This window comes from Bombina bombina, chromosome 4, assembly GCF_027579735.1.
Source record: "Bombina bombina isolate aBomBom1 chromosome 4, aBomBom1.pri, whole genome shotgun sequence".
Classification (NCBI taxonomy): domain Eukaryota; kingdom Metazoa; phylum Chordata; class Amphibia; order Anura; family Bombinatoridae; genus Bombina; species Bombina bombina.
The window spans coordinates 717,292,579-717,315,637 of NC_069502.1; the positions used below are offsets into that span (position 1 = coordinate 717,292,579).

At 39.7% G+C, this 23,059-nt stretch overlaps 1 protein-coding gene across 1 annotated transcript in view; it reads left to right on the forward strand.

The window, feature by feature from the left end:
• The window catches only part of AFDN (afadin, adherens junction formation factor), a 502,926-nt gene extending 480,108 nt beyond the window's left edge, over positions 1–22,818 (forward strand). Inside the window, exon 33 of the mRNA XM_053710918.1 lies at positions 19,418–22,818. Within this exon, the coding sequence (XP_053566893.1) occupies positions 19,418–19,571 (154 nt within the window). The 3' untranslated portion in view covers positions 19,572–22,818. The remainder of the gene's footprint in view (positions 1–19,417) is intronic.
• Positions 22,819–23,059: the final 241 nt, after the last annotated feature.

Below are 23,059 nucleotides of genomic sequence, written 5' to 3' on the forward strand. Positions count from 1 at the left end.
AGTTGCACATTTATCCTCGATGCTCTGTTAGGGGCTTCATGGAGGGGGCTTACGTCTAACTCTCTGGGTTGGCAAGCAAGGTCCAGGGTTCACATTCACCTTCAGGTGTTGGTTGTTACCTTGCCAGCGTGTGTAACACGTGGTTATGCTTGTCTACGAGATTTTTCCTTGCGATCCAGGAGCACCAGGTGACAAATTCTTAAACTGTTCAGGAGTTCTTTCAGACTCTTGGGTTTGAGGCTGTTGCTAGATCGCCAAGTCTAAGGACTTGAGATGGTGCGCTCCTAATCATAGGAGACAGCTTAGGGTTCCTCAGGAAGTTAAATCTTTCGATTGATTCTGTTTTTCGAGGACTCTGGCCTAGGACCATGTCTCTCCCTGGCTTGGATGTGGACGGTTCGGTCTCTCCTTAGGTGTTTGTGGTCCTGTGTGCCTCTCTGAGGGGGGCGGGGCTCTGTTTCTCTTGGGAGATGCCTATCTGCCTGTGGCTTAGTTTCTAGGTCTCTACTGGTCTTCTGGCGCATTTGATGTTCCTTGTAGACTCCAGATGTCTTTCAACTGGGTTGGCGATATGGCTGAGGAGTTTTGCCTCTGTGGTAGGGTGGTTTCCATTGCTTTAGTCCCCTTCTCTCCTAGAGTGGGGGATGGGTTCTCCTGATTCGGAGTTACATTAGTATCTGTGGTGACCTGTGGGTCCTTGTTTCTTGCCTTGTAAGGGTTTTTTCCCTTCTTGCATTTTAGAATCTTGGAAAGAGAGATGTGGAGTAGTATATGGTTCCACTGTTCCTGCAGCAGGAGGCTGGGGGTTTGGACCCTGATTGGGCTCCTGTTAAATGTTGGATTCTGATATTTAGATGCTGGGGGTTTGAAACCCTCTTCCCTTGGGAAGTGTTCCTCTTTAGGGAAGACAGCAGTGTAGGTGGTCTCGTACCTGAGCACAAAGTCTGTCCTGACTCACGGTAGCATGCCGTTTGTAGTAGTGGTCAGAGTTCTACTCGGGGGCTTTGCTCCTCGTAGATCCATCCTTTTTCTTCCAGAGGTCTGGGACTCTTGTCTTTGACTAGCCTTTGGACTGGGACCATTACCCTAGAGGGAAGGTTGGGATTGGGTAATCTATGCATTGTTGATCGTTTTCTTCTAGAGTCTGTCCTTCTCTTCGGTGGGAAGGGGACCCACCCGTTGTTTGCATTCAGTGTCCTCTAGCTTGGGTATGGTTTTCCCAAAAGTAATGAATGCAGCTGTGGACTCTTCCCATTTAAGAAGAAAAACATAAATTATGCTTACCTGATAATTTTCTTTTCTTCTGACGGGAAGAGTCCACAGCTCCAGTATCTATGAGGCGGCAGTAATTTTTTTTTCTTCTTGCACCTTTTTTCACCCTGATATTTCTCCTACTGTTCCTTGTTTCCTTGGCAGAATGACTGGGGGATGAGGGGAGTGGGAGAGGTATTTAAGCCTTTGGCTGGGGGTGTCTTTGCCTCCTCCTGGTGGCCAGGTTCTGTATTTCCAAAAAGTAATGAATGCAGCTGTGGACTCTTCCCGTCAGAAGAAAAGAAAATTATCAGGTAAGCATAATTTATGTTTTCTTCATAAATGGAAAGAGTCCACAGCTGCATTCATTACTTTTGGGAATTCAGAACCTAGCCACCAGGAGGAGGCAAAGACACCCCAGCCAAAGGCTTAAAATTTCATCCCACTCCCCTATCCCCCAGTCATTCTTTGCCTTTCATCCCAGGAGGTTGGCAGAGAAGTGTCAGAAGTTTTCGATAGTCTCTTATGGCGGGTAGTACTCTTCGGCATGGGACTAGAGTTTTAAGTAGTCCTGTCAGCCTCTTAGTGAGAGCATGGGTGAAAGTTTGAGTCCGTAGATGCAGGGAGAGTCTTTCTGTGAAACCATCCCGACTCATATTAACAGCTCCACAAGCAATCAGCGTTGTCAAGTTTTGCTGCCTGCTTTTTTCTCTCAAGTCCATGGCAGAAGCAATGCTACTCTGTCACACTTGAAGGGCCGTGTTCCTGTTCCACGGTGTAGATTCCGGTAAGATTGTTTCATTTTACTTTCATCATGGATGTATTGTAATTTCAACTGTTTATCCAAGAGGGACTACAACCTTTCAGGGATAACTTTAACATAGGGTCTCAGTGAGGCTCCTTTTTGTATCTAGGAATCAAGGGTTCATATCTCCTGAGGGGGATTATTGAACAGGGAGGTGTATAATCATGTTTATGTGATTCTGTCTCATGGCTATTTTGGAACATAACGGTCTATGTCTAGTGACGTGACTTTTTTCAGTCGGGCGCGCTTTTGCATGGACTGCGCGGTTTATCTTGTGACTCCATTTCTGTTTTCCTGACCGCGTGGCGACAGAGAAATCCTGGTCCGCTGGTATCTGGTTCTCTGGATACTTCTTGCGAAGCATATGAATTGGCCCAGGTGATACATGCCCATCAGTTATGTTCTGAATGCCGTTTTAGAGTGCTCTGTTCCTCGGGATCAGGGAATCAGGTGCCCACTGAGCCATACGTCTCTGGGGATTCTATTTCTCACGAGACAAGATCCCTACCATTTACTCTTACTACGCATGCAGGTAACCCAAACGCTACATATCCTTTCTAGGGAGTGTGGCCTGTTCCCACTAGAGGTTACGACACGGTTCCGCATGGCCATATCTTTGACGTTCGCGCATCTGCACCTCCCGTGAGTGTGCTTACGATATTGTCCGTGTTTTGTTAACCGGGGCTCGTCAGGCGTGGGATCGCCTGGCCCAGTTCAGCCTTCCGGGTTAGCGACTGCCCCTGAGGCCTCAGGGGGTCAACCTTCGGGACCGGTGTTTCCTTTTGTCCCGGCGGAGGTATGATGCACCTTTCGTTATATACTGGCACGCCTTCCTGTTCTACTTAGGCACGTTTTTGGCGTTGCTGGAGGATCCCACTCTTAATGGGTCTGGAGATTCTCAGTCTTACTCTTTGACTGGCTTGCATACATAGACATAAGGGGATGAAGTAATCTTCTTATAGTCTGTTATTTGTGTATCCTTTTCCAGTTCTGAGCTTGGAAGTCTTGGACCCTGGACCCCTGTTGGGCTGGTCCTGCTGCTCTATCTGTTCTTCCTGGGCGATAACCATCGGGTTGCCTTATCTTTTATTTTCTGGTGAGGATGATTTTTATTTGGTCTAAAGCTCATGTTGTGGTGTGATGTTTCCTTCGGGAACTTTCCTCTCTGGAATTGATACTCGCGATTTTGTGGTCACACTGTTTACAAAAGTCTGTCTGACTGTTCTTTATCCCTCCATCATCGGGTGAGACTTTATGTGGCCTTGACAGTGCTGTGGCCCTTGGTTTCAGGCTGGTCCTGACTGGGTACAAATCCTTCTGTCCTTGAGGCCTAGTTCAGACACGTGGCACCTTTTTTATGTCCGGTTGGTCCGGTGAGGGCGCCTAGTGATCACAAGATGATTTGTGTGGTTGTCTTGTTTTATTTTACAAGTTTCAACTAGCATCCTGAGAGGACTTGAGGGTCCGTGGTTGCTTAGGGGCATGGGGGATTGGTTCAGTCCTCATTCACCTTTCAATCTAGTGGGCCGGGACTCCATTGAGATCCGCTATTACATGCTCAGTCATTTCCAAATTTTTCGGGAACTAGGGTGTTCCTTCCCGTTGTGGGTTGGAGGCTTGGAGGATTTAGGTCCTTCATACCGCCATTCTTACGGTTTTGCCTTTCATGGTCTCTTTGGAAATGTCCTTTTAGGACTTGTTCCTTTTAGAGGTTCTCTTCTTTTGGGTCGAGTTTCTCTGGACTTCGTCCAGTTTTTTTAGCAGCTTAATTAGGAAGTGAAGGCCGTGAGGCTCTGTCTTCCTTCGGGAGTTAGTCGTCTCCATATTAGGGACGATAGGAGGTGTTGTCTCTTTTTCCAAGCTTTTTGCTTATGGGATGTTTTTCTGCCTGGGTTTGGGATGCTTTGCATTCTTCTCCCTTGGGTGTGGTCCTCTGGAACGTTAATCTGAAAGGATTATGGAGACAAGCCTTTCTTTCTACTCTCTTTCGGGTGACTCTGTTCTCGTTTTCATTTCCCTTAGTGCTGCCCTTGGGGCCTTTGGGCTCTAGAGAAATTGTGTGACTTTGTCTTGGCCTAGTACCTTGCTGGGGGGTGTTGACCTCCAGCTAAGGGTGTTCTCTTCCCTTTGGGCTGGGAATTACGATTTAATCCTGTACCCATTCTCTGGGTTTCCCGGTTCTCATCCCCTGTGAGGTCTGATTGCTTCAGATGGGGTTTCTTTTGTTCCTTGAGGGTGTTCGTTCTAGGACGATTCTGGGTCTCAGGTCCGGAGTTCTTGTCTTGGATCCTTCTTGGATGTCTGGAGACTTATGATCCGGTGGACTGGTTCGGGACGACCCAGTTTTTTTCCTGGACATAGGGGCAAGCTCATTGGGCTTGCAAGCAGGTAGGCCAGAGTTCACATCCACCTTCGGGTACTGGTTTATAAACTTTAAGGCCTGACTTGTGTCTTGTGGGCATGTACGCTGTTCTTATCTGTGCCATTCCATTTGGAGGGGATAGTTTATCTTCCTTATGAGTTTGGGTTTCCTCTCTCTGGAGGGTCTTTGTCCTGCCCAGTGTGTAGGAGGTTGGATTAGGTGGCTTATTTCTGTAAGGGGCAGCATCTGCTGCTCTGTGGTCTCTGTTCCACCTGTTGGAAATTGATCTCTCTACGTAGAGACTGTCCAAGAAAGTTGTGACAGGTCTTCCTACGGATCTATCGCACTTTTCACTGTTCCAGGTCCTAGGGTGGTTCTCCTTGGGAGTGCCTTATTTTGGAGGAGCAGATTGGGTTGGCACCCGAGCTCTGTTGGGGTGGGTGAGTCCCCCTTTTTTCTTCCATTCCCTGGGGGCTTGTGGTTGGAGTCTTTCTGTCCCCCTGTCTATCAGACATGTCTGTCGCTTGGGCTGGTCTGGTGTTGGAGCAGGATCTGAGATCTGTTGCTCTGCTATTTCGTCCTCGGAGCATTCGAGGTACAGTAAACCTTTTTGAGGTTTCTCCTTTCTCCACATTCAAGATTTTTGGGAAGGACTTGCGGCTTTTAGATAGCCTGTGACGTTATCTGCTGGTTAGTGGATACTTAGCAATCTGAAGGATCCTATCTTCAGCTGCTTTCTACTTGCCCTGCAAGTATTTAAGTTTCAGAGTCATTTTTAGATGACTGCAGCGTGCAGTGTTTTTGCTTCAGGTGTTGTTCGTCAGACCTATCTTAGCTTGCTGCACGAGGTTTTGTTCTTAATATTTCTTTATTCTAAGATACCTTCTTGCGACTTGGGGACCTTCGTCTTCAGTTGCTTCTAGAGTGCGGTTGCACTGTGTTAGGGGAAGATCCTCTCTCTGTTTCAGACTCCCGGCCTTATCCAGTGGTTTCTGTATTTCTGGGGAATGGGCGTTGCCTCCCCTTGTTTCTATGAGACTGGTTGGGTCTCTGTTAGCCTGACCCAGTTTCTCGGGTTTTTGCTCTGTGTTTTTATTTAGGACCTTTAAGACCATTTAGTTGTGCCCTTTTCAGGGTTTTTTTCTGGAAGTTCCTTATGCTAGCTGGAAGCTAGCCCAGCATTCTAATGTACTGTGGCTACTCTGCACTGTAGCAAATTGAGGGTTGCAAGTTTGATCCCCGGCGAGGTCTACTCAGCCTTTCCTCCTTTTGAGGTTGATAAAATGAGCAGCGCCTTGAGTCCCTTACAGGGGATTAGCCACGCTTTACAAGTGCAATCATGTTTTCTCCGTGCCTTTTCTTCTTTGTGGAAGAATACGATAGTTTGTTCCCTTTTTTTTAGTAAGGGGTGTGTTTTTTTGGAGACCGACTGCTGTGGACTATCTGCGGGTCAGTGTCCTTGGGCTTTTTCTTTTTTTTTTCCAAAGTTGTTCTCAGCTTCGGTCGAAGCAGGATTTTGTTTGGTAGGGGTTTTCAGGCCTGGTGCCCTCATAATGGGCCACCTCTTGTACCCTCCCATTTTTGAATTCAGTGTCCTCTATAGCTTGGGTATTGTTTTCCCAAAACTAATGAATGCAGCTGTGGACTCTTTCCATTTATAAAGAAAAACTTAAATTATGCTTACCTGATCATTTTCTTTTCTTCAGATGGAAAGAGACCACAGCTCCCCGGCCGTATTTTTTCTGTGGGGCGTCTGTTATTTTTGTTCTTCTGGCACCTTTTCACTCTGATGTTTCTTTTACTTTTTCTTGTTCCTCGGCAGAATGATTGGGGAATGAGGCAAGTGGGAGGAGTATTTAAGCCTTTGGCTGGGGTGTCTTTGCCTCCTCCTGGTGGCCAGGTTCTGAATTCCCAAAAGTAATGAATGCAGCTGTGGACTCTTTCCATCTGAAGAAAAGAAAATTATCAGGTAAGCATAATTTAAGTTTTTCTCTGTTTATTTTTCTGATCACATTGATCAAAATGTAAAGGGGTATTCTAATTTAAAGGGACAGTCAAGTCCAAAAAAAAACTTGACTCATGATTCAAATAGGGCATGTTATTTTAAACAACTACCCTTTTTACTTTTATCACCAATTTTCCTTTGTTCTTTTGGTATTCTTAGTTGAATACTAAATCTAGGAGGTTCATATGCTCATTTCTTAGACCTTGAAGGCCACCTCTAATCTAAATACATTTTGACAGTTTTTCACCACTAGAGGGCATTAGTTAATGTGTTTCATATCGATAACAGTGAGCTCATGTACGTGAATTTACAGAGGAGTGAGCACTGATTGGCTAAAATGCAAGTCTGTCAAAAGAACTGAAATAAGGGGGAAGTCTGCAGAGGTTTAGATACAAGGTAATAACAGAGGTAAAATGTGTATTATAATTGTGTTGGTTATGCAAAACTGGGGAATGGGTAATTAAGGGATTATCTATCTTTTAAAACAACAAAAATCCTGGTGTTGACTGTCCCTTTAATAGTAATATGTTGTTTTTGTTTTGTTTTTGTTTTTAAAGTATCAGATTATAAACTTCAGAAAGAAAGAACATAAGTTCCATCACAATGTTATTTTTCTTAATGTTACGAACACAATATACAGGTAGCCTAAAAGGTTAAATATCAATTTCTTTCATGTAATTAGCAAGAGTCCATGAGCTAGTGATGTATGGGATATACATTCCTACCAGGAGGGGCAAAGTTTCCCAAACCTCAAAATGCCTACAAATACACCCCTCACCACACCCACAAATCCGTTTTACAAACTTTGCCTCCTATGGAGGTGGTGAAGTAAGTTTGTGCTAGATTCTACGTTGATATGCGCTCCGCAGCAGGTTGGAGCCCGGTTTTCCTCTCAGTGTGCAGTGAATGTCAGAGGGATGTGAGGAGAGTATTGCCTGTTTGAATTCAATGATCTCCTTCTACGGGGTCTATTTCATAGGTTCTCTGTTATCGGTCGTAGAGATTCATCTCTTACCTCCCTTTTCAGATCGACGATATACTCTTATATATATACCATTTCCTCTGCTGATTTTCGTTTCAGTACTGGTTTGGCTTTCTACAAACATGTAGATGAGTGTCCTGGGGTAAGTAAGTCTTATTTCTTTCATGTAATTAACAAGAGTCCATGAGCTAGTGACGTATGGGATATACATTCCTACCAGGAGGGGCAAAGTTTCCCAAACCTTAAAATGCCTATAAATACACCCCTCACCACACCCACAAATCAGTTTTACAAACTTTGCCTCCAAGGGAGGTGGTGAAGTAAGTTTGTGCTAGATTCTACGTTGATATGCGCTCCGCAGCAAGTTGGAGCCCGGTTTTCCTCTCAGCGTGCAGTGAATGTCAGAGGGATGTGAGGAGAGTATTGCCTATTGAATGCAGTGATCTCCTTCTACGGGGTCTATTTCATAAGGTTCTCTGTTATCGGTCGTAGAGATTCATCTCTTACCTCCCTTTTCAGATCGACGATATACTCTTATATTTACCATTTCCTCTACTGATTCTCGTTTCAGTACTGGTTTGGCTTTCTACAAACATGTAGATGAGTGTCCTGGGGTAAGTAAGTCTTATTTTCTGTGACACTCTAAGCTATGGTTGGGCACTTTATTTATAAAGTTCTAAATATATGTATTCAAACATTTATTTGCCTTGACTCAGAATGTTCAACTTTCCTTATTTCCAGACAGTCAGTTTCATATTTGGGATTATGCTTTAAATTATCATATTTTGTCTTACCTCATCAATTTGACTTTTTTCCCTGTGGGCTGTTAGGCTCGCGGGGGCTGAAAATGCTTCATTTTATTGCGTCATTTTTGGCGCGGATTTTTTTGGCGCAAAAATTCATTTCCGTTTCCGGCGTCATACGTGTCGCCGGAAGTTGCGTCATTTTTTGACGTTATTTTGCGCCAAAAATGTCGGCGTTCCGGATGTGGCGTCATTTTTGGCGCCAAAAGCATTTAGGCGCCAAATAATGTGGGCGTCTTATTTGGCGCCAAAAAATATGGGCGTCGCTTTTGTCTCCACATTATTTCAGTCTCATTTTCATTTGCTTCTGGTTGCTAGAAGCTTGATGTTTGGCATTTTTTTCCCATTCCTGAAACTGTCTTATAAGGAATTTGATTTATTTTGCTTTATATGTTGTTTTTTCTCTTACATATTGCAAGATGTCTCACGTTGCATCTGAGCCAGAAGATACTACAGGAAAACCACTGCCTGCTGGATCTACCAAAGCTAAGTGTATCTGCTGTAAACTTTTGGTAGCTATTTCTCCAGCTGTTGTTTGTATTAATTGTCATGACAAACTTGTTAAAGCAGATAATATTTCCTTTAGTGATGTACCATTGCCTGTTGCAGTTCCCTCAACATCTAAGGTGCAGAATGTTCCTGATAACATAAGAGATTTTGTTTCTGAATCCATAAAGAAGGCTTTGTCTGTTATTTCTCCTTCTAGTAAACGTAAAAAGTCTTTTAAATCTTCTCTCTCTACAGATGAATTTTTAAATGAACACCATCATTCTGATTCTTTGGACTCTTCTAGTTCAGAGGATTCTGTCTCAGAGATTGATGCTGATAAATCTTCATATTTATTTAAGATGGAATTTATTCGCTCTTTACTTAAAGAAGTACTAATTGCTTTAGAAATAGAGGATTCTAGTCCTCTTGATACTAATTCTATACGTTTGGATAAGGTTTTTAAAGCTCCTGCGGTTATTCCAGAAGTCTTTCCTGTTCCTAATGCTATTTCTGCAGTAATTGCTAAAGAATGGGATAAATTGGGTAATTCATTTACTCCTTCTAAACGTTTTAAGCAATTATATCCTGTTCCGCCTGACAGGTTAGAATTTTGGGACAAAATCCCTAAAGTTGATGGGGCTATTTCTACCCTTGCTAAACGTACTACCATTCCTACGTCAGATGGTACCTCGTTTAAGGATCCTTTAGATAGAAAAATTGAATCTTTTCTAAGAAAAGCTTATCTATGTTCAGGTAATCTTCTTAGACCTGCTATATCATTGGCTGATGTTGCTGCAGCTTCAACTTTTTGGTTGGAAACTCTAGCGCAACAAGTAACAAATCGTGATTCTCATGATATTATTATTCTTCTCCAGCATGCTAATAATTTCATCTGTGATGCCATTTTTGATATTATTAGAGTTGATGTTAGATTTATGTCTCTGGCTATCTTAGCCAGAAGAGCTTTATGGCTTAAGACTTGGAATGCTGATATGGCTTCTAAATCAACTCTACTTTCCATTTCTTTCCAGGGAAACAAATTATTTGGTTCTCAGTTGGATTCTATTATTTCAACTGTTACTGGTGGGAAAGGAACTTTTTTACCACAGGATAAAAAATCTAAAGGTAAAAACAGGGCTAACAATCGTTTTCGTTCCTTTCGTTTCAACAAAGAACAAAAGCCTGATCCTTCGTCCTCAGGAGCAGTTTCAGTTTGGAAACCATCTCCAGTCTGGAATAAATCCAAGCCTGCTAGAAAGGCAAAGCCTGCTTCTAAGTTCACATGAAGGTACGGCCCTCATTCCAGTTCAGCTGGTAGGGGGCAGGTTACGTTTTTTCAAAGAAATTTGGATCAAATCTGTTCACAATCTTTGGATTCAGAACATTGTTTCAGAAGGGTACAGAATTGGTTTCAAGTTGAGACCTCCTGCAAAGAGATTTTTTCTTTCCCATGTCCCAGTAAATCCAGTGAAAGCTCAAGCATTTCTGAATTGTGTTTCAGATCTAGAGTTGGCTGGAGTAATTATGCCAGTTCCAGTTCCGGAACAGGGGATGGGGTTTTATTCAAATCTCTTCATTGTACCAAAGAAGGAGAATTCCTTCAGACCAGTTCTGGATCTAAAATTATTGAATCGTTATGTAAGGATACCAACGTTCAAGATGGTAACTGTAAGGACTATATTGCCTTTTGTTCAGCAAGGGAATTATATGTCCACAATAGATTTACAGGATGCATATCTGCATATTCCGATTCATCCAGATCATTATCAGTTCCTGAGATTCTCTTTTCTAGACAAGCATTACCAATTTGTGGCTCTACCGTTTGGCCTTGCTACAGCTCCAAGAATTTTCACAAAGATTCTCGGTGCCCTTCTGTCTGTAATCAGAGAACAGGGTATTGTGGTATTTCCTTATTTGGACGATATCTTGGTACTTGCTCCGTCTTTACATTTAGCAGAGTCTCATACGAATCGACTTGTGTTGTTTCTTCAAGATCATGGTTGGAGGATCAATTTACCAAAAAGTTCTTTGATTCCTCAAACAAGGGTAACCTTTCTGGGTTTCCAGATAGATTCAGTGTCCATGACTCTGTCTTTAACAGACAAGAGACGTCTAAAATTGATTACAGCTTGTCGAAACCTTCAGTCACAATCATTCCCTTCGGTAGCCTTATGCATGGAAATTCTAGGTCTTATGACTGCTGCATCGGACGCGATCCCCTTTGCTCGTTTTCACATGCGACCTCTTCAGCTCTGTATGCTGAACCAATGGTGCAGGGATTACACGAAGATATCTCAATTAATATCTTTAAAACCGATTGTTCGACACTCTCTAACGTGGTGGACAAATCACCATCGTTTAATTCAGGGGGCTTCTTTTGTTCTTCCGACCTGGACTGTAATTTCAACAGATGCAAGTCTCACAGGTTGGGGAGCTGTGTGGGGATCTCTGACGGCACAAGGAGTTTGGGAATCTCAGGAGGTGAGATTACCGATCAATATTTTGGAACTCCGTGCAATTTTCAGAGCTCTTCAGTTTTGGCCTCTTCTGAAGAGAGAATCGTTCATTTGTTTTCAGACAGACAATGTCACAACTGTGGCATACATCAATCATCAAGGAGGGACTCACAGTCCTCTGGCTTTGAAAGAAGTATCTCGAATTTTGGTTTGGGCGGAATCCAGCTCCTGTCTAATCTCTGCGGTTCATATCCCAGGTGTAGACAATTGGGAAGCGGATTATCTCAGTCGCCAAACGTTGCATCCGGGCGAATGGTCTCTTCACCCAGAGGTATTTCTTCAGATTGTTCAATTGTGGGGGCTCCCAGAGATAGATCTGATGGCCTCTCATCTAAACAAGAAACTTCCCAGGTATCTGTCCAGATCCCGGGATCCTCAGGCGGAGGCAGTGGATGCATTATCACTTCCTTGGAAGTATCATCCTGCCTATATCTTTCCGCCTCTAGTTCTTCTTCCAAGAGTAATCTCCAAGATTCTGAGGGAATGCTCGTTTGTTCTGCTAATAGCTCCGGCATGGCCTCACAGGTTTTGGTATGCGGATCTTGTCCGGATGGCATCTTGCCAGCCATGGACTCTTCCGTTAAGACCAGACCTTCTGTCACAAGGTCCTTTTTTCCATCCGGATCTGAAATCCTTAAATTTAAAGGTATGGAGATTGAACGCTTGATTCTTGGTCATAGAGGTTTCTCTGACTCCGTGATTAATACTATGTTACAGGCTCGTAAATCTGTATCTCGAGAGATATATTATAGAGTCTGGAAGACTTATATTTCATGGTGTCTTTCTCATCATTTTTCTTGGCATTCTTTTAGAATACCGAGAATTTTACAATTTCTTCAGGATGGTTTGGATAAGGGTTTGTCCGCAAGTTCTTTGAAAGGACAAATCTCTGCTCTTTCTGTTCTTTTTCACAGAAAGATTGCTATTCTTCCTGATATTCATTGTTTTGTACAAGCTTTGGTTCGTATAAAACCTGTCATTAAGTCAATTTCTCCTCCTTGGAGTTTGAATTTGGTTCTGGGAGCTCTTCAAGCTCCTCCGTTTGAACCTATGCATTCATTGGACATTAAATTGCTTTCTTGGAAAGTTTTGTTCCTTTTGGCCATCTCTTCTGCTAGAAGAGTTTCTGAATTATCTGCTCTTTCGTGTGAGTCTCCTTTTCTGATTTTTCATCAGGATAAGGCGGTGTTGCGAACTTCTTTTGAATTTTTACCTAAAGTTGTGAATTCCAACAACATTAGTAGAGAAATTGTGGTTCCTTCATTATGTCCTAATCCTAAGAATTCTAAGGAGAAATCATTGCATTCTTTGGATGTTGTTAGAGCTTTGAAATATTATGTTGAAGCTACGAAATCTTTCCGTAAGACTTCTAGTCTATTTGTTATCTTTTCTGGTTCTAGGAAAGGCCAGAAAGCTTCTGCCATTTCTTTGGCATCTTGGTTGAAATCTTTAATTCATCTTGCCTATGTTGAGTCGGGTAAAACTCCGCCTCAAAGAATTACAGCTCATTCTACTAGGTCAGTATCTACTTCCTGGGCGTTTAGGAATGAAGCTTCGGTTGACCAGATCTGCAAAGCAGCAACTTGGTCTTCTTTGCATACTTTTACTAAATTCTACCATTTTGATGTATTTTCTTCTTCTGAAGCAGTTTTTGGTAGAAAAGTTCTTCAGGCAGCGGTTTCAGTTTGAATCTTCTGCTTATGTTTTTTGTTAAACTTTATTTTGGGTGTGGATTATTTTCAGCAGGAATTGGCTGTCTTTATTTTATCCCTCCCTCTCTAGTGACTCTTGTGTGGAAAGATCCACATCTTGGGTAGTCATTATCCCATACGTCACTAGCTCATGGACTCTTGTTAATTACATGAAAGAAAACATAATTTATGTAAGAACTTACCTGATAAATTCATTTCTTTCATATTAACAAGAGTCCATGAGGCCCACCCTTTTTTGTGGTGGTTATGATTTTTTTGTATAAAGCACAATTATTCCAATTCCTTATTTTATATGCTTCGCACTTTTTCTTATCACCCCACTTCTTGGCTATTCGTTAAACTGATTTGTGGGTGTGGTGAGGGGTGTATTTATAGGCATTTTAAGGTTTGGGAAACTTTGCCCCTCCTGGTAGGAATGTATATCCCATACGTCACTAGCTCATGGACTCTTGTTAATATGAAAGAAATGAATTTATCAGGTAAGTTCTTACATAAATTATGTTTTTCTGTGACACTCTAAGCTATGGTTGGGCACTTTTTTAATAAAGTTCTAAATATATGTATTCAAACATTTATTTGCCTTGACTCAGGATGTTCAACATTCCTTATTTTCAGACAGTCAGTTTCATATTTGGGATACTGCATTTGGATCAATCATTTTTCTTACCTTAAAATTTGACTTTTTTTCCCTGTGGGCTGTTAGGCTCGCGGGGGCTGAAAATGCTTCATTTTATTGCGTCATTTTTGGCGCGGACTTTTTTGGCGCAAATTTTTTTTTCTGTTTCCGGCGTCATACGTGTCGCCGGAAGTTGTGTCATTTTTTACGTTCTTTTGCGCCAAAAATGTCGGCGTTCCGGACGTGGCGTCATTTTTGGCGCCAAAAGCATTTAGGCGCCAAATAATGTGGGCGTCTTATTTGGCGCTAAAAAAAATATGGGCGTCGCTTTTGTCTCCACATTATTTAAGTCTCATTTTTCTTTGCTTCTGGTTGCTAGAAGCTTGTTCCTTGGCATTTTTTCCCATTCCTGAAACTGTCATTTAAGGAATTTGATCAATTTTGCTTTATATGTTGTTTTTTCTCTTACATATTGCAAGATGTCTCACGTTGCATCTGAGTCAGAAGATACTTCAGGAAAATCGCTGTCTGGTGCTGGAACTACCAAAGCTAAGTGTATCTGCTGTAAACTTTTGGTAGCTGTTCCTCCAGCTGTTGTTTGTATTAATTGTCATGACAAACTTGTTAATGCAGATAATATTTCCTTTAGTAATGTACCATTACCTGTTGCAGTTCCATCAACATCTAATGTTCAGAGTGTTCCTGATAACATAAGAGATTTTGTTTCTGAATCCATCAAGAAGGCTATGTCTGTTATTCCTCCTTCTAGTAAACATAAAAAATCTTTTAAAACTTCTCTTTATACAGATGAATTTTTAAATGAACATCATCATTCTGATTCTAATGACTCTTCTGGTTCAGAGGATTCTGTCTCAGAGGTTGATGCTGATAAATCTTCATATTTATTTAAAATGGAATTTATTCGTTCTTTACTTAAAGAAGTACTAATTGCTTTAGAAATTGAGGATTCTGGTCCTCTTGATACTAAATCTAAACGTTTAGATAAGGTCTTTAAATCTCCTGTGGTTATTCCAGAAGTTTTTCCTGTTCCTGGTGCTATTTCTGAAGTAATTTCCAGAGAATGGAATAATTTGGGTAATTCATTTACTCCTTCTAAACGTTTTAAGCAATTATATCCTGTGCCGTCTGACAGATTAGAATTTTGGGACAAAATCCCTAAAGTTGATGGGGCTATTTCTACCCTTGCTAAACGTACTACTATTCCTACGTCAGATGGTACTTCGTTTAAGGATCCTTTAGATAGGAAAATTGAATCCTTTCTAAGAAAAGCTTATCTGTGTTCAGGTAATCTTCTTAGACCTGCTATATCATTGGCTGATGTTGCTGCAGCTTCAACTTTTTGGTTGGAAACTTTAGCGCAACAAGTAACAGATCATGATTCTCATAATATTATTATTCTTCTTCAACATGCTAATAATTTTATCTGTGATGCCATTTTTGATATTATCAGAGTTGATGTCAGGTTTATGTCTCTAGCTATTTTAGCTAGAAGAGCTTTATGGCTTAAAACTTGGAATGCTGATATGTCTTCTAAATCAACTCTACTTTCCATTTCTTTCCAGGGTAACAAATTATTTGGTTCTCAGTTGGATTCTATTATCTCAACTGTTACTGGTGGGAAAGGAACTTTTTTACCACAGGATAAAAAATCTAAGGGTAAAAACAGGGCTAATAATCGTTTTCGTTCCTTTCGTTTCAACAAAGAACAAAAGCCTGATCCTTCATCCTCAGGAGCAGTTTCAGTTTGGAAACCATCTCCAGTCTGGAATAAATCCAAGCCTTCTAGAAAAGCAAAGCCAGCTTCTAAGTCCACATGAAGGTGTGCGGCCCTCATTCCAGCTCAGCTGGTAGGGGGCAGGTTACGTTTTTTCAAAGAAATTTGGATCAATTCTGTTAACAATCTTTGGATTCAGAACATTGTTTCAGAAGGGTACAGAATTGGTTTCAAGATAAGACCTCCTGCAAAGAGATTTTTTCTTTCCCGTGTCCCAGTAAATCCAGTGAAAGCTCAAGCATTTCTGAAATGTGTTTCAGATCTAGAGTTGGCTGGAGTAATTATGCCAGTTCCAGTTCTGGAACAGGGGCTGGGGTTTTATTCGAATCTCTTCATTGTACCAAAGAAGGAGAATTCCTTCAGGCCAGTTCTGGATCTAAAAATATTGAATCGTTATGTAAGGATACCAACGTTCAAAATGATAACTGTAAGGACTATCTTGCCTTTTATTCAGCAAGGGCATTATATGTCCACGATAGATTTACAGGATGCATATCTGCATATTCCGATTCATCCAGATTATTATCAGTTCCTGAGATTCTCTTTCCTGGACAAGCATTACCAGTTTGTGGCTCTGCCGTTTGGCCTAGCTACAGCTCCAAGAATTTTTTCAAAGGTTCTCGGTGCCCTTCTGTCTGTAATCAGAGAACAGGGTATTGTGGTATTTCCTTATTTGGACGATATCTTGGTACTTGCTCAGTCTTCACATTTAGCAGAATCTCATACGAATCGACTTGTGTTGTTTCTTCAAGATCATGGTTGGAGGATCAATTCACTAAAAAGTTCATTGATTCCTCAGACAAGGGTAACCTTTCTGGGTTTCCAGATAGATTCAGTGTCCATGACTCTGTCTTTGACGGACAAGAGACGTCTAAAATTGATTTCAGCTTGTCGAAACCTTCAGTCACAATCATTCCCTTCGGTAGCCTTATGCATGGAAATTCTAGGTCTTATGACTGCTGCATCGGACGCGATCCCCTTTGCTCGTTTTCACATGCGACCTTTTCAGCTCTGTATGCTGAATCAATGGTGCAGGGATTACACAAAGATATCTCAATTAATATCTTTAAAACCGATTGTACGACACTCTCTAACGTGGTGGACAGATCACCATCGTTTAATTCAGGGGGCTTCTTTTGTTCTTCCGACCTGGACTGTAATTTCAACAGATGCAAGTCTTACAGGTTGGGGAGCTGTGTGGGGATCTCTGACGGCACAAGGAGTTTGGGAATCTCAGGAGGTGAGATTACCGATCAATATTTTGGAACTCCGTGCAATTTTCAGAGCTCTTCAGTCTTGGCCTCTTCTGAAGAGAGAATCGTTCATTTGTTTTCAGACAGACATCAAGGAGGGACTCACAGTCCTCTGGCTATGAAAGAAGTATCTCGAATTTGGTTTGGGCGGAATCCAGCTCCTGTCTAATCTCTGCGGTTCATATCCCAGGTATAGACAATTGGGAAGCGGATTATCTCAGTCGCCAAACGTTGCATCCGGGCGAATGGTCTCTTCACCCAGAGGTATTTCTTCCGATTGTTCAAATGTGGGAACTTCCAGAAATAGATCTGATGGCGTCTCATCTAAACAAGAAACTTCCCAGGTATCTGTCCAGATCCCGGGATCCTCAGGCGGAGGCAGTGGATGCATTATCACTTCCTTGGAAGTATCATCCTGCCTATATCTTTCCGCCTCTAGTTCTTCTTCCAAGAGTAATCTCCAAGATTCTGAAGGAATGCTCGTTTGTTCTGCTGGTAGCTCCGGCATGGCCTCACAGATTTTGGTATGCGGATCTTGTCCGGATGGCCTCTTGCCATCCGTGGACTCTTCCGTTAAGACCAGACCTTCTGTCGCAAGGTCCTTTTTTCCATCAGGATCTCAAATCCTTAAATTTAAAGGTATGGAGATTGAACGCTTGATTCTTGGTCAAAGAGGTTTCTCTGACTCTGTGATTAATACTATGTTACAGGCTCGTAAATCTGTATCTAGAGAGATATATTATAGAGTCTGGAAGACTTATATTTCTTGGTGTCTTTCTCATCATTTTTCTTGGCATTCTTTTAGAATTCCGAGAATTTTACAGTTTCTTCAGGATGGTTTAGATAAAGGTTTGTCCGCAAGTTCTTTGAAAGGACAAATCTCTGCTCTTTCTGTTCTTTTTCACAGAAAGATTGCTAATCTTCCTGATATTCATTGTTTTGTACAAGCTTTGGTTCATATAAAACCTGTCATTAAGTCAATTTCTCCTCCTTGGAGTTTGATTTTGGTTCTGGGGGCTCTTCAAGCTCCTCCTTTTGAACCCATGCATTCATTGGACATTAAATTACTTTCTTGGAAAGTTTTGTTCCTTTTGGCGATCTCTTCTGCCAGAAGAGTCTCTGAATTATCTGCTCTTTCTTGTTAGTCTCCTTTTCTGATTTTTCATCAGGATAAGGCGGTGTTGCGAACTTCTTTTGAATTTTTACCTAAGGTTGTGAATTCCAACAACATTAGTAGAGAAATTGTGGTTCCCTCATTATGTCCTAATCCTAAGAATTCTAAGGAGAAATCGTTGCATTCTTTGGATGTTGTTAGAGCTTTGAAATATTATGTTGAAGCTACTAAGTCTTTCCGAAAGACTTCTAGTCTATTTGTTATCTTTTCCGGTTCTAGAAAAGGCCAGAAAGCTTCTGCCATTTCTTTGGCATCTTGGTTGAAATCTTTAATTCATCATGCCTATGTCGAGTCGGGTAAAACTCCGCCTCAAAGGATTACAGCTCATTCTACTAGGTCAGTTTCTACTTCCTGGGCGTTTAGGAATGAAGCTTCGGTTGATCAGATTTGCAAAGCAGCAACTTGGTCCTCTTTGCATACTTTTACTAAATTCTACCATTTTTATGTATTTTCTTCTTCTGAAGCAGTTTTTGGTAGAAAAGTACTTCAGGCAGCGGTTTCAGTTTGAATCTTCTGTTTATGTTTTTCATTAAACTTTATTTTGGGTGTGGATTATTTTCAGCAGGAATTGGCTGTCTTTATTTTATCCCTCCCTCTCTAGTGACTCTTGCGTGGAAAGATCCACATCTTGGGTAGTCATTATCCCATACGTCACTAGCTCATGGACTCTTGCTAATTACATGAAAGAAAACATAATTTATGTAAGAACTTACCTGATAAATTCATTTCTTTCATATTAGCAAGAGTCCATGAGGCCCACCCTTTTTTGTGGTGGTTATGATTTTTTTGTATAAAGCACAATTATTCCAATTCCTTATTTTATATGCTTTCGCACTTTTTTCTTATCACCCCACTTCTTGGCTATTCGTTAAACTGATTTGTGGGTGTGGTGAGGGGTGTATTTGTAGGCATTTTGAGGTTTGGGAAACTTTGCCCCTCCTGGTAGGAATGTATATCCCATACGTCACTAGCTCATGGATTCTTGCTAATATGAAAGAAATGAATTTATCAGGTAAGTTCTTACATAAATTATGTTTTTGTTCAATCAGTTGAGGCTGTAAAACTCATTGTGAGTGCACTGTTGACCACTTCCACGTCACCTTTGAAGAAATGGAAGCAAAACATATCGGTGATGTGGTAGGGTCAGTGTTGTACGAAGAAAAACATTTGCACTAGACCAGTGTGTCTCTTGCATAAGTAAACAAGAGGTGGTGGATTCTAGAGTTCCTTTTTTTGTGATTATGTGGAAACTTAAAAGAATATGAAACTCAAAATTTTTTATTTTCAGTTAGTTTGATTCATTTAGACCAACCAAGTTTTAAAAGGTTTTCATATTTACTTCTATTATCAAATTTTCTTGTTCCCATGGTATTCTTTGTAGAAAAGAGATACATAGGTAGGTACATGAAAGGAAATAGTTCTGACATCTAGTGCTCTTGCATATGGATAACGTTCTTGCAAAACTGCTGTCATCTAGTGCTTACATCCATGCTTTTCAACAAAAGATAACACAAGAACAAAGACAATTTGATAATAGAAGTAAATAAAAAAAAGTTTCAAAATATCATTCTCTATCTGAATCATGAAATGTTTGGGTCTCATGTCCTTTTAAATGCTGGCATTAAAGCACTTTTTTTTTTCTCCCCTCATGTAGCGAGGATGGGGACAATGGTACCACAGGCGGTGCACCGGAGAGCCTAACATTTAAAGAACGCCAACGTCTCTTCTCCCAGGGTCAAGATGTGTCAAACAAAGTAAAGGCTTCCAGGAAGCTTATGGAACTGGAAAATGAGTTAAACACAAAATGATCAGGGGAAAATAAATAACGAGGCACCTTATGGAATCCTGTTTAAAACAAAAATATTCCTAAACAAGGGACTTGGGGCTGGTTAAGAAATGTGTAAAAGGGAGGAATATATATAAATATATTTTTTTTGTAAAGAGTGATTTTATTGTTCATTTATTCTAAGACTGTTAATTCAAAATATAGATTTATTGCAATAGCAAGAAGAATGGTTTCCTTCCTTCACACAGAACTTGGGGAGTTATATATCAGAAGCACTGTATAAATGTGATTTGAAAGGGTATGAATCACATGAAGGCAATTGTATAAACAGATGGTTGAAAACATAATGGAACCAATGGGTGAATATTTTTGGAATGCACGTGTCAATTTAATAAATATGTAATGTAAATCTGTAAATTGAATTTCTGAAACTGTGGCACTAAAATACAAAGGTGAATCAACTTTTACAAGGGGAGGAAGGAGTCATCGTTCTCAGTTTAAAATGAATTAGAATTTGACTTGCACATTGGAACAAACTATGCCCTATGGACTTAGCGCCGAATGTGTCCGATAAGTTATGTTTTTCTTGGAGTACCTCTTTCATGAACTCTTCACTTGACTAAGAACAGAGGCGGAAGAAAAGTGAAATTAAAACTGTTCTATTCGATTCCAGGTGTGCAAATGTATAACCTGCATCTTAGACATCCATAGAGATATATTGACATATTAAATATATCAGTTTTGTAATAGAAGAAGAAGAAAAAAATCATTTTCTAAATAAAATACATCGACAGAAACTTGGAATGATCCCTCAATGGATCCTTATTTGTTATTTTTATTACAGAAGGAAAAGAAGTGTCAAATGAATTGTTTCATCATCTTCCATAATCTTTAGAGTTCTATCAATAGTAATTGCACTAGTAGCAGTGTTGCTTTAAACCACTACAAACCTCCTTTGCTATATATATATATATATATATATATATATATATATATATATATATATATATATATATATATATATATATATATATAAAGTGTTTATCATTTAAACATTGGGAGCACCTGTGATCCTTTTAGTAATTTATTTGCACCATTTATTTTGCCTTAATTTTGGTTTAATTTTCTTTATTGCCATTAAAAGATAATCTCTGAATCTTTGTCCCCAATGGTTGTCAAAAAACATTTGTTGACATAGAGATTTCCTAAGCTATTCTGTAGCGGACATTTTAACTGTTTTATGATTTGATGTGAAATACCCAAGTAAATTTCTTAGATTGCTTAACAGTAAGTGAAAAAGTAAGGCTCTTATAAGCTGTTCAACTGATAATGGGATTTTTTAATGCTGTTAATAGCTGTTATAAAAAATTTTCTCTCAGTGATTGCAGTTTTACCTTTGAAAAAATAGCCCAAAAGAAAAAATATATATGTCCTTTTTTGCTCAACATTATTTTAAAAAAATATTATTATTTTTTTTCATTTTTGTGCATTGTGGGAAAATTCAATCATTTCCTTTTTTTCAATTTGTGTGATAAAAAAAAAAGTTATTTAACATTAACTTGTAGTTTGGGACAGTATTTGGTATTTAAATTGGCAAAAATATTTTAAAAGAGCCCAGTTCTTAAAGACACAGAATTGTATTGCTCCATAAAAAAAAAAATGATCAGAAAATGCAGATGGGGTTTCTTTTAAACTGTAAACTTTTACTTCTTTAATATTGGCTTTTTTCCAAAAATACTTTTTTTTATTTTGTTTACCTACTTAAAGGTACATTAAAACCTAATGCTTTTGTGTAAAAATTGTCCTGTGTCTCACTCTTCCTAGAGAGCCCAAAAATAAAATGTGTAACCTAGGTAACTTTTATTTATCACACCAGTATTGCATTTGGCCTATCTGTAAAACGTTGGTGCTGACTATAACATATGTTACATGATTATTTTATTCCTATGGGGCCATCTTCATAAACTTTGCTCTCTGTGTATCCTTTGGTGAAGAGGATACCTAGGTATTTTCAGGATTTTGCATGTGTATTGGGTACTATTATGGCAGAAGTGTTTGCATTATTGAAAGCTTCTGTCTTATAGTGCTCAAGACATGAGCCTACCTAGGTATAATCTTCGACAAAGGATAGCAAGCGATAATATAAATGAAACTGGATTCTTTTTTTTAATTGCGTTCTGGCACAAGATTTTCTGCACTCCAGTTCTACCCATACTGCTCTCTGATGTAATGTATACCACATTTATTTTAATTAAATTTCAAAATGAAACAAGTTGTCTTCTGGTTAGAGCCAAAGTCATTATGAACAGCTTTCATACAACCAAATCTCTGTGAAACCTCTTGTGTCCAACTTAAAGGTGGATTTGCAACTCAGTATTTATCAAATGTCTGTCTGTATAATTAATTTTATATGTTGGCCATTCAGTGTTTAACAAATGTAACGTTCTTAACTGAAGTCAATGTTATTGCCCATATGTCACAGATTTTTTTTTTTAATATATATAAATATATATATATATATAATTTTTTAAAGGACTTGTGCTTCCTTTTTTTCTGTATTTAAGGGGATAGTCGAGTCAAAATTAAACTTTCATGATTCAGACAGAGCATGTAATTTTAAGCAACATTCTAATTTACTCCTATTATCAATTTTTCTTAGTTTCTTTTGGTATCTTTATTTGAAAAAGCAAGCTTACAAGCTGGTTCATTTTTGGTTCAGCACTCTGGGTAGGGCTTACTGATTGGTGGTTACATGTAGTCACCAATCAGCAAACACTACTCAGGTGCTGAACCAAAAATGGGCCGGCTCCTAAGCTTACATTCTTGATTTTTCTAATAAAGATAGCAAGAGAACAAAGAAAAATTTATAAAAGGAGTAAATTAGAAAGTTTGTTAAAATTGCATGCTCTATCTAAATCATTTTGACTTGACTGTCCCCTTAAGATAAACCAGATATAATTAAGCCCACTCTAACTTGAAAAAACACAATTTGTTGAGGTGTGCGTTTTGGGTTTAAGCAAAGAATGATTATCAGTAATAATTCACTTTGTTGCTGCTATACAAATAAAAATTTCTTAGTTAAAAAAAAAAAATAGAAAAAAATCTCCAAGCAATGGGTGTGTCCATATTGCTATATCCTTGATATACATAACAGCTTTTCATACTTGTGCATTATGTTATTGAAAACACTACAACTACTGTAATTTCCAATTTCTACTGTATTTCACTTGTATCCTATTTTTAATAAAGTTTGTAAGTATTTAAAAATGTGTGTAGTTATCACAACTGATCCTTTGTTTGAATATATAGTTAAAGTGCCATAAAAACAGGTTGAGATCTGTGCCTATCCTAAAAGGTCTAATTAATTAAAAATAGTTTGCATAAAAAAATTGTTTAAAAATTGTTGGAAAGTATTTTAAAATATTTAGCAAAAATACTTAAAATAGCAATGCTGTCTGGACACTGTGCTCCACCTCTCTTATCAGTGTTTAGACACAGACTTTGTATTTC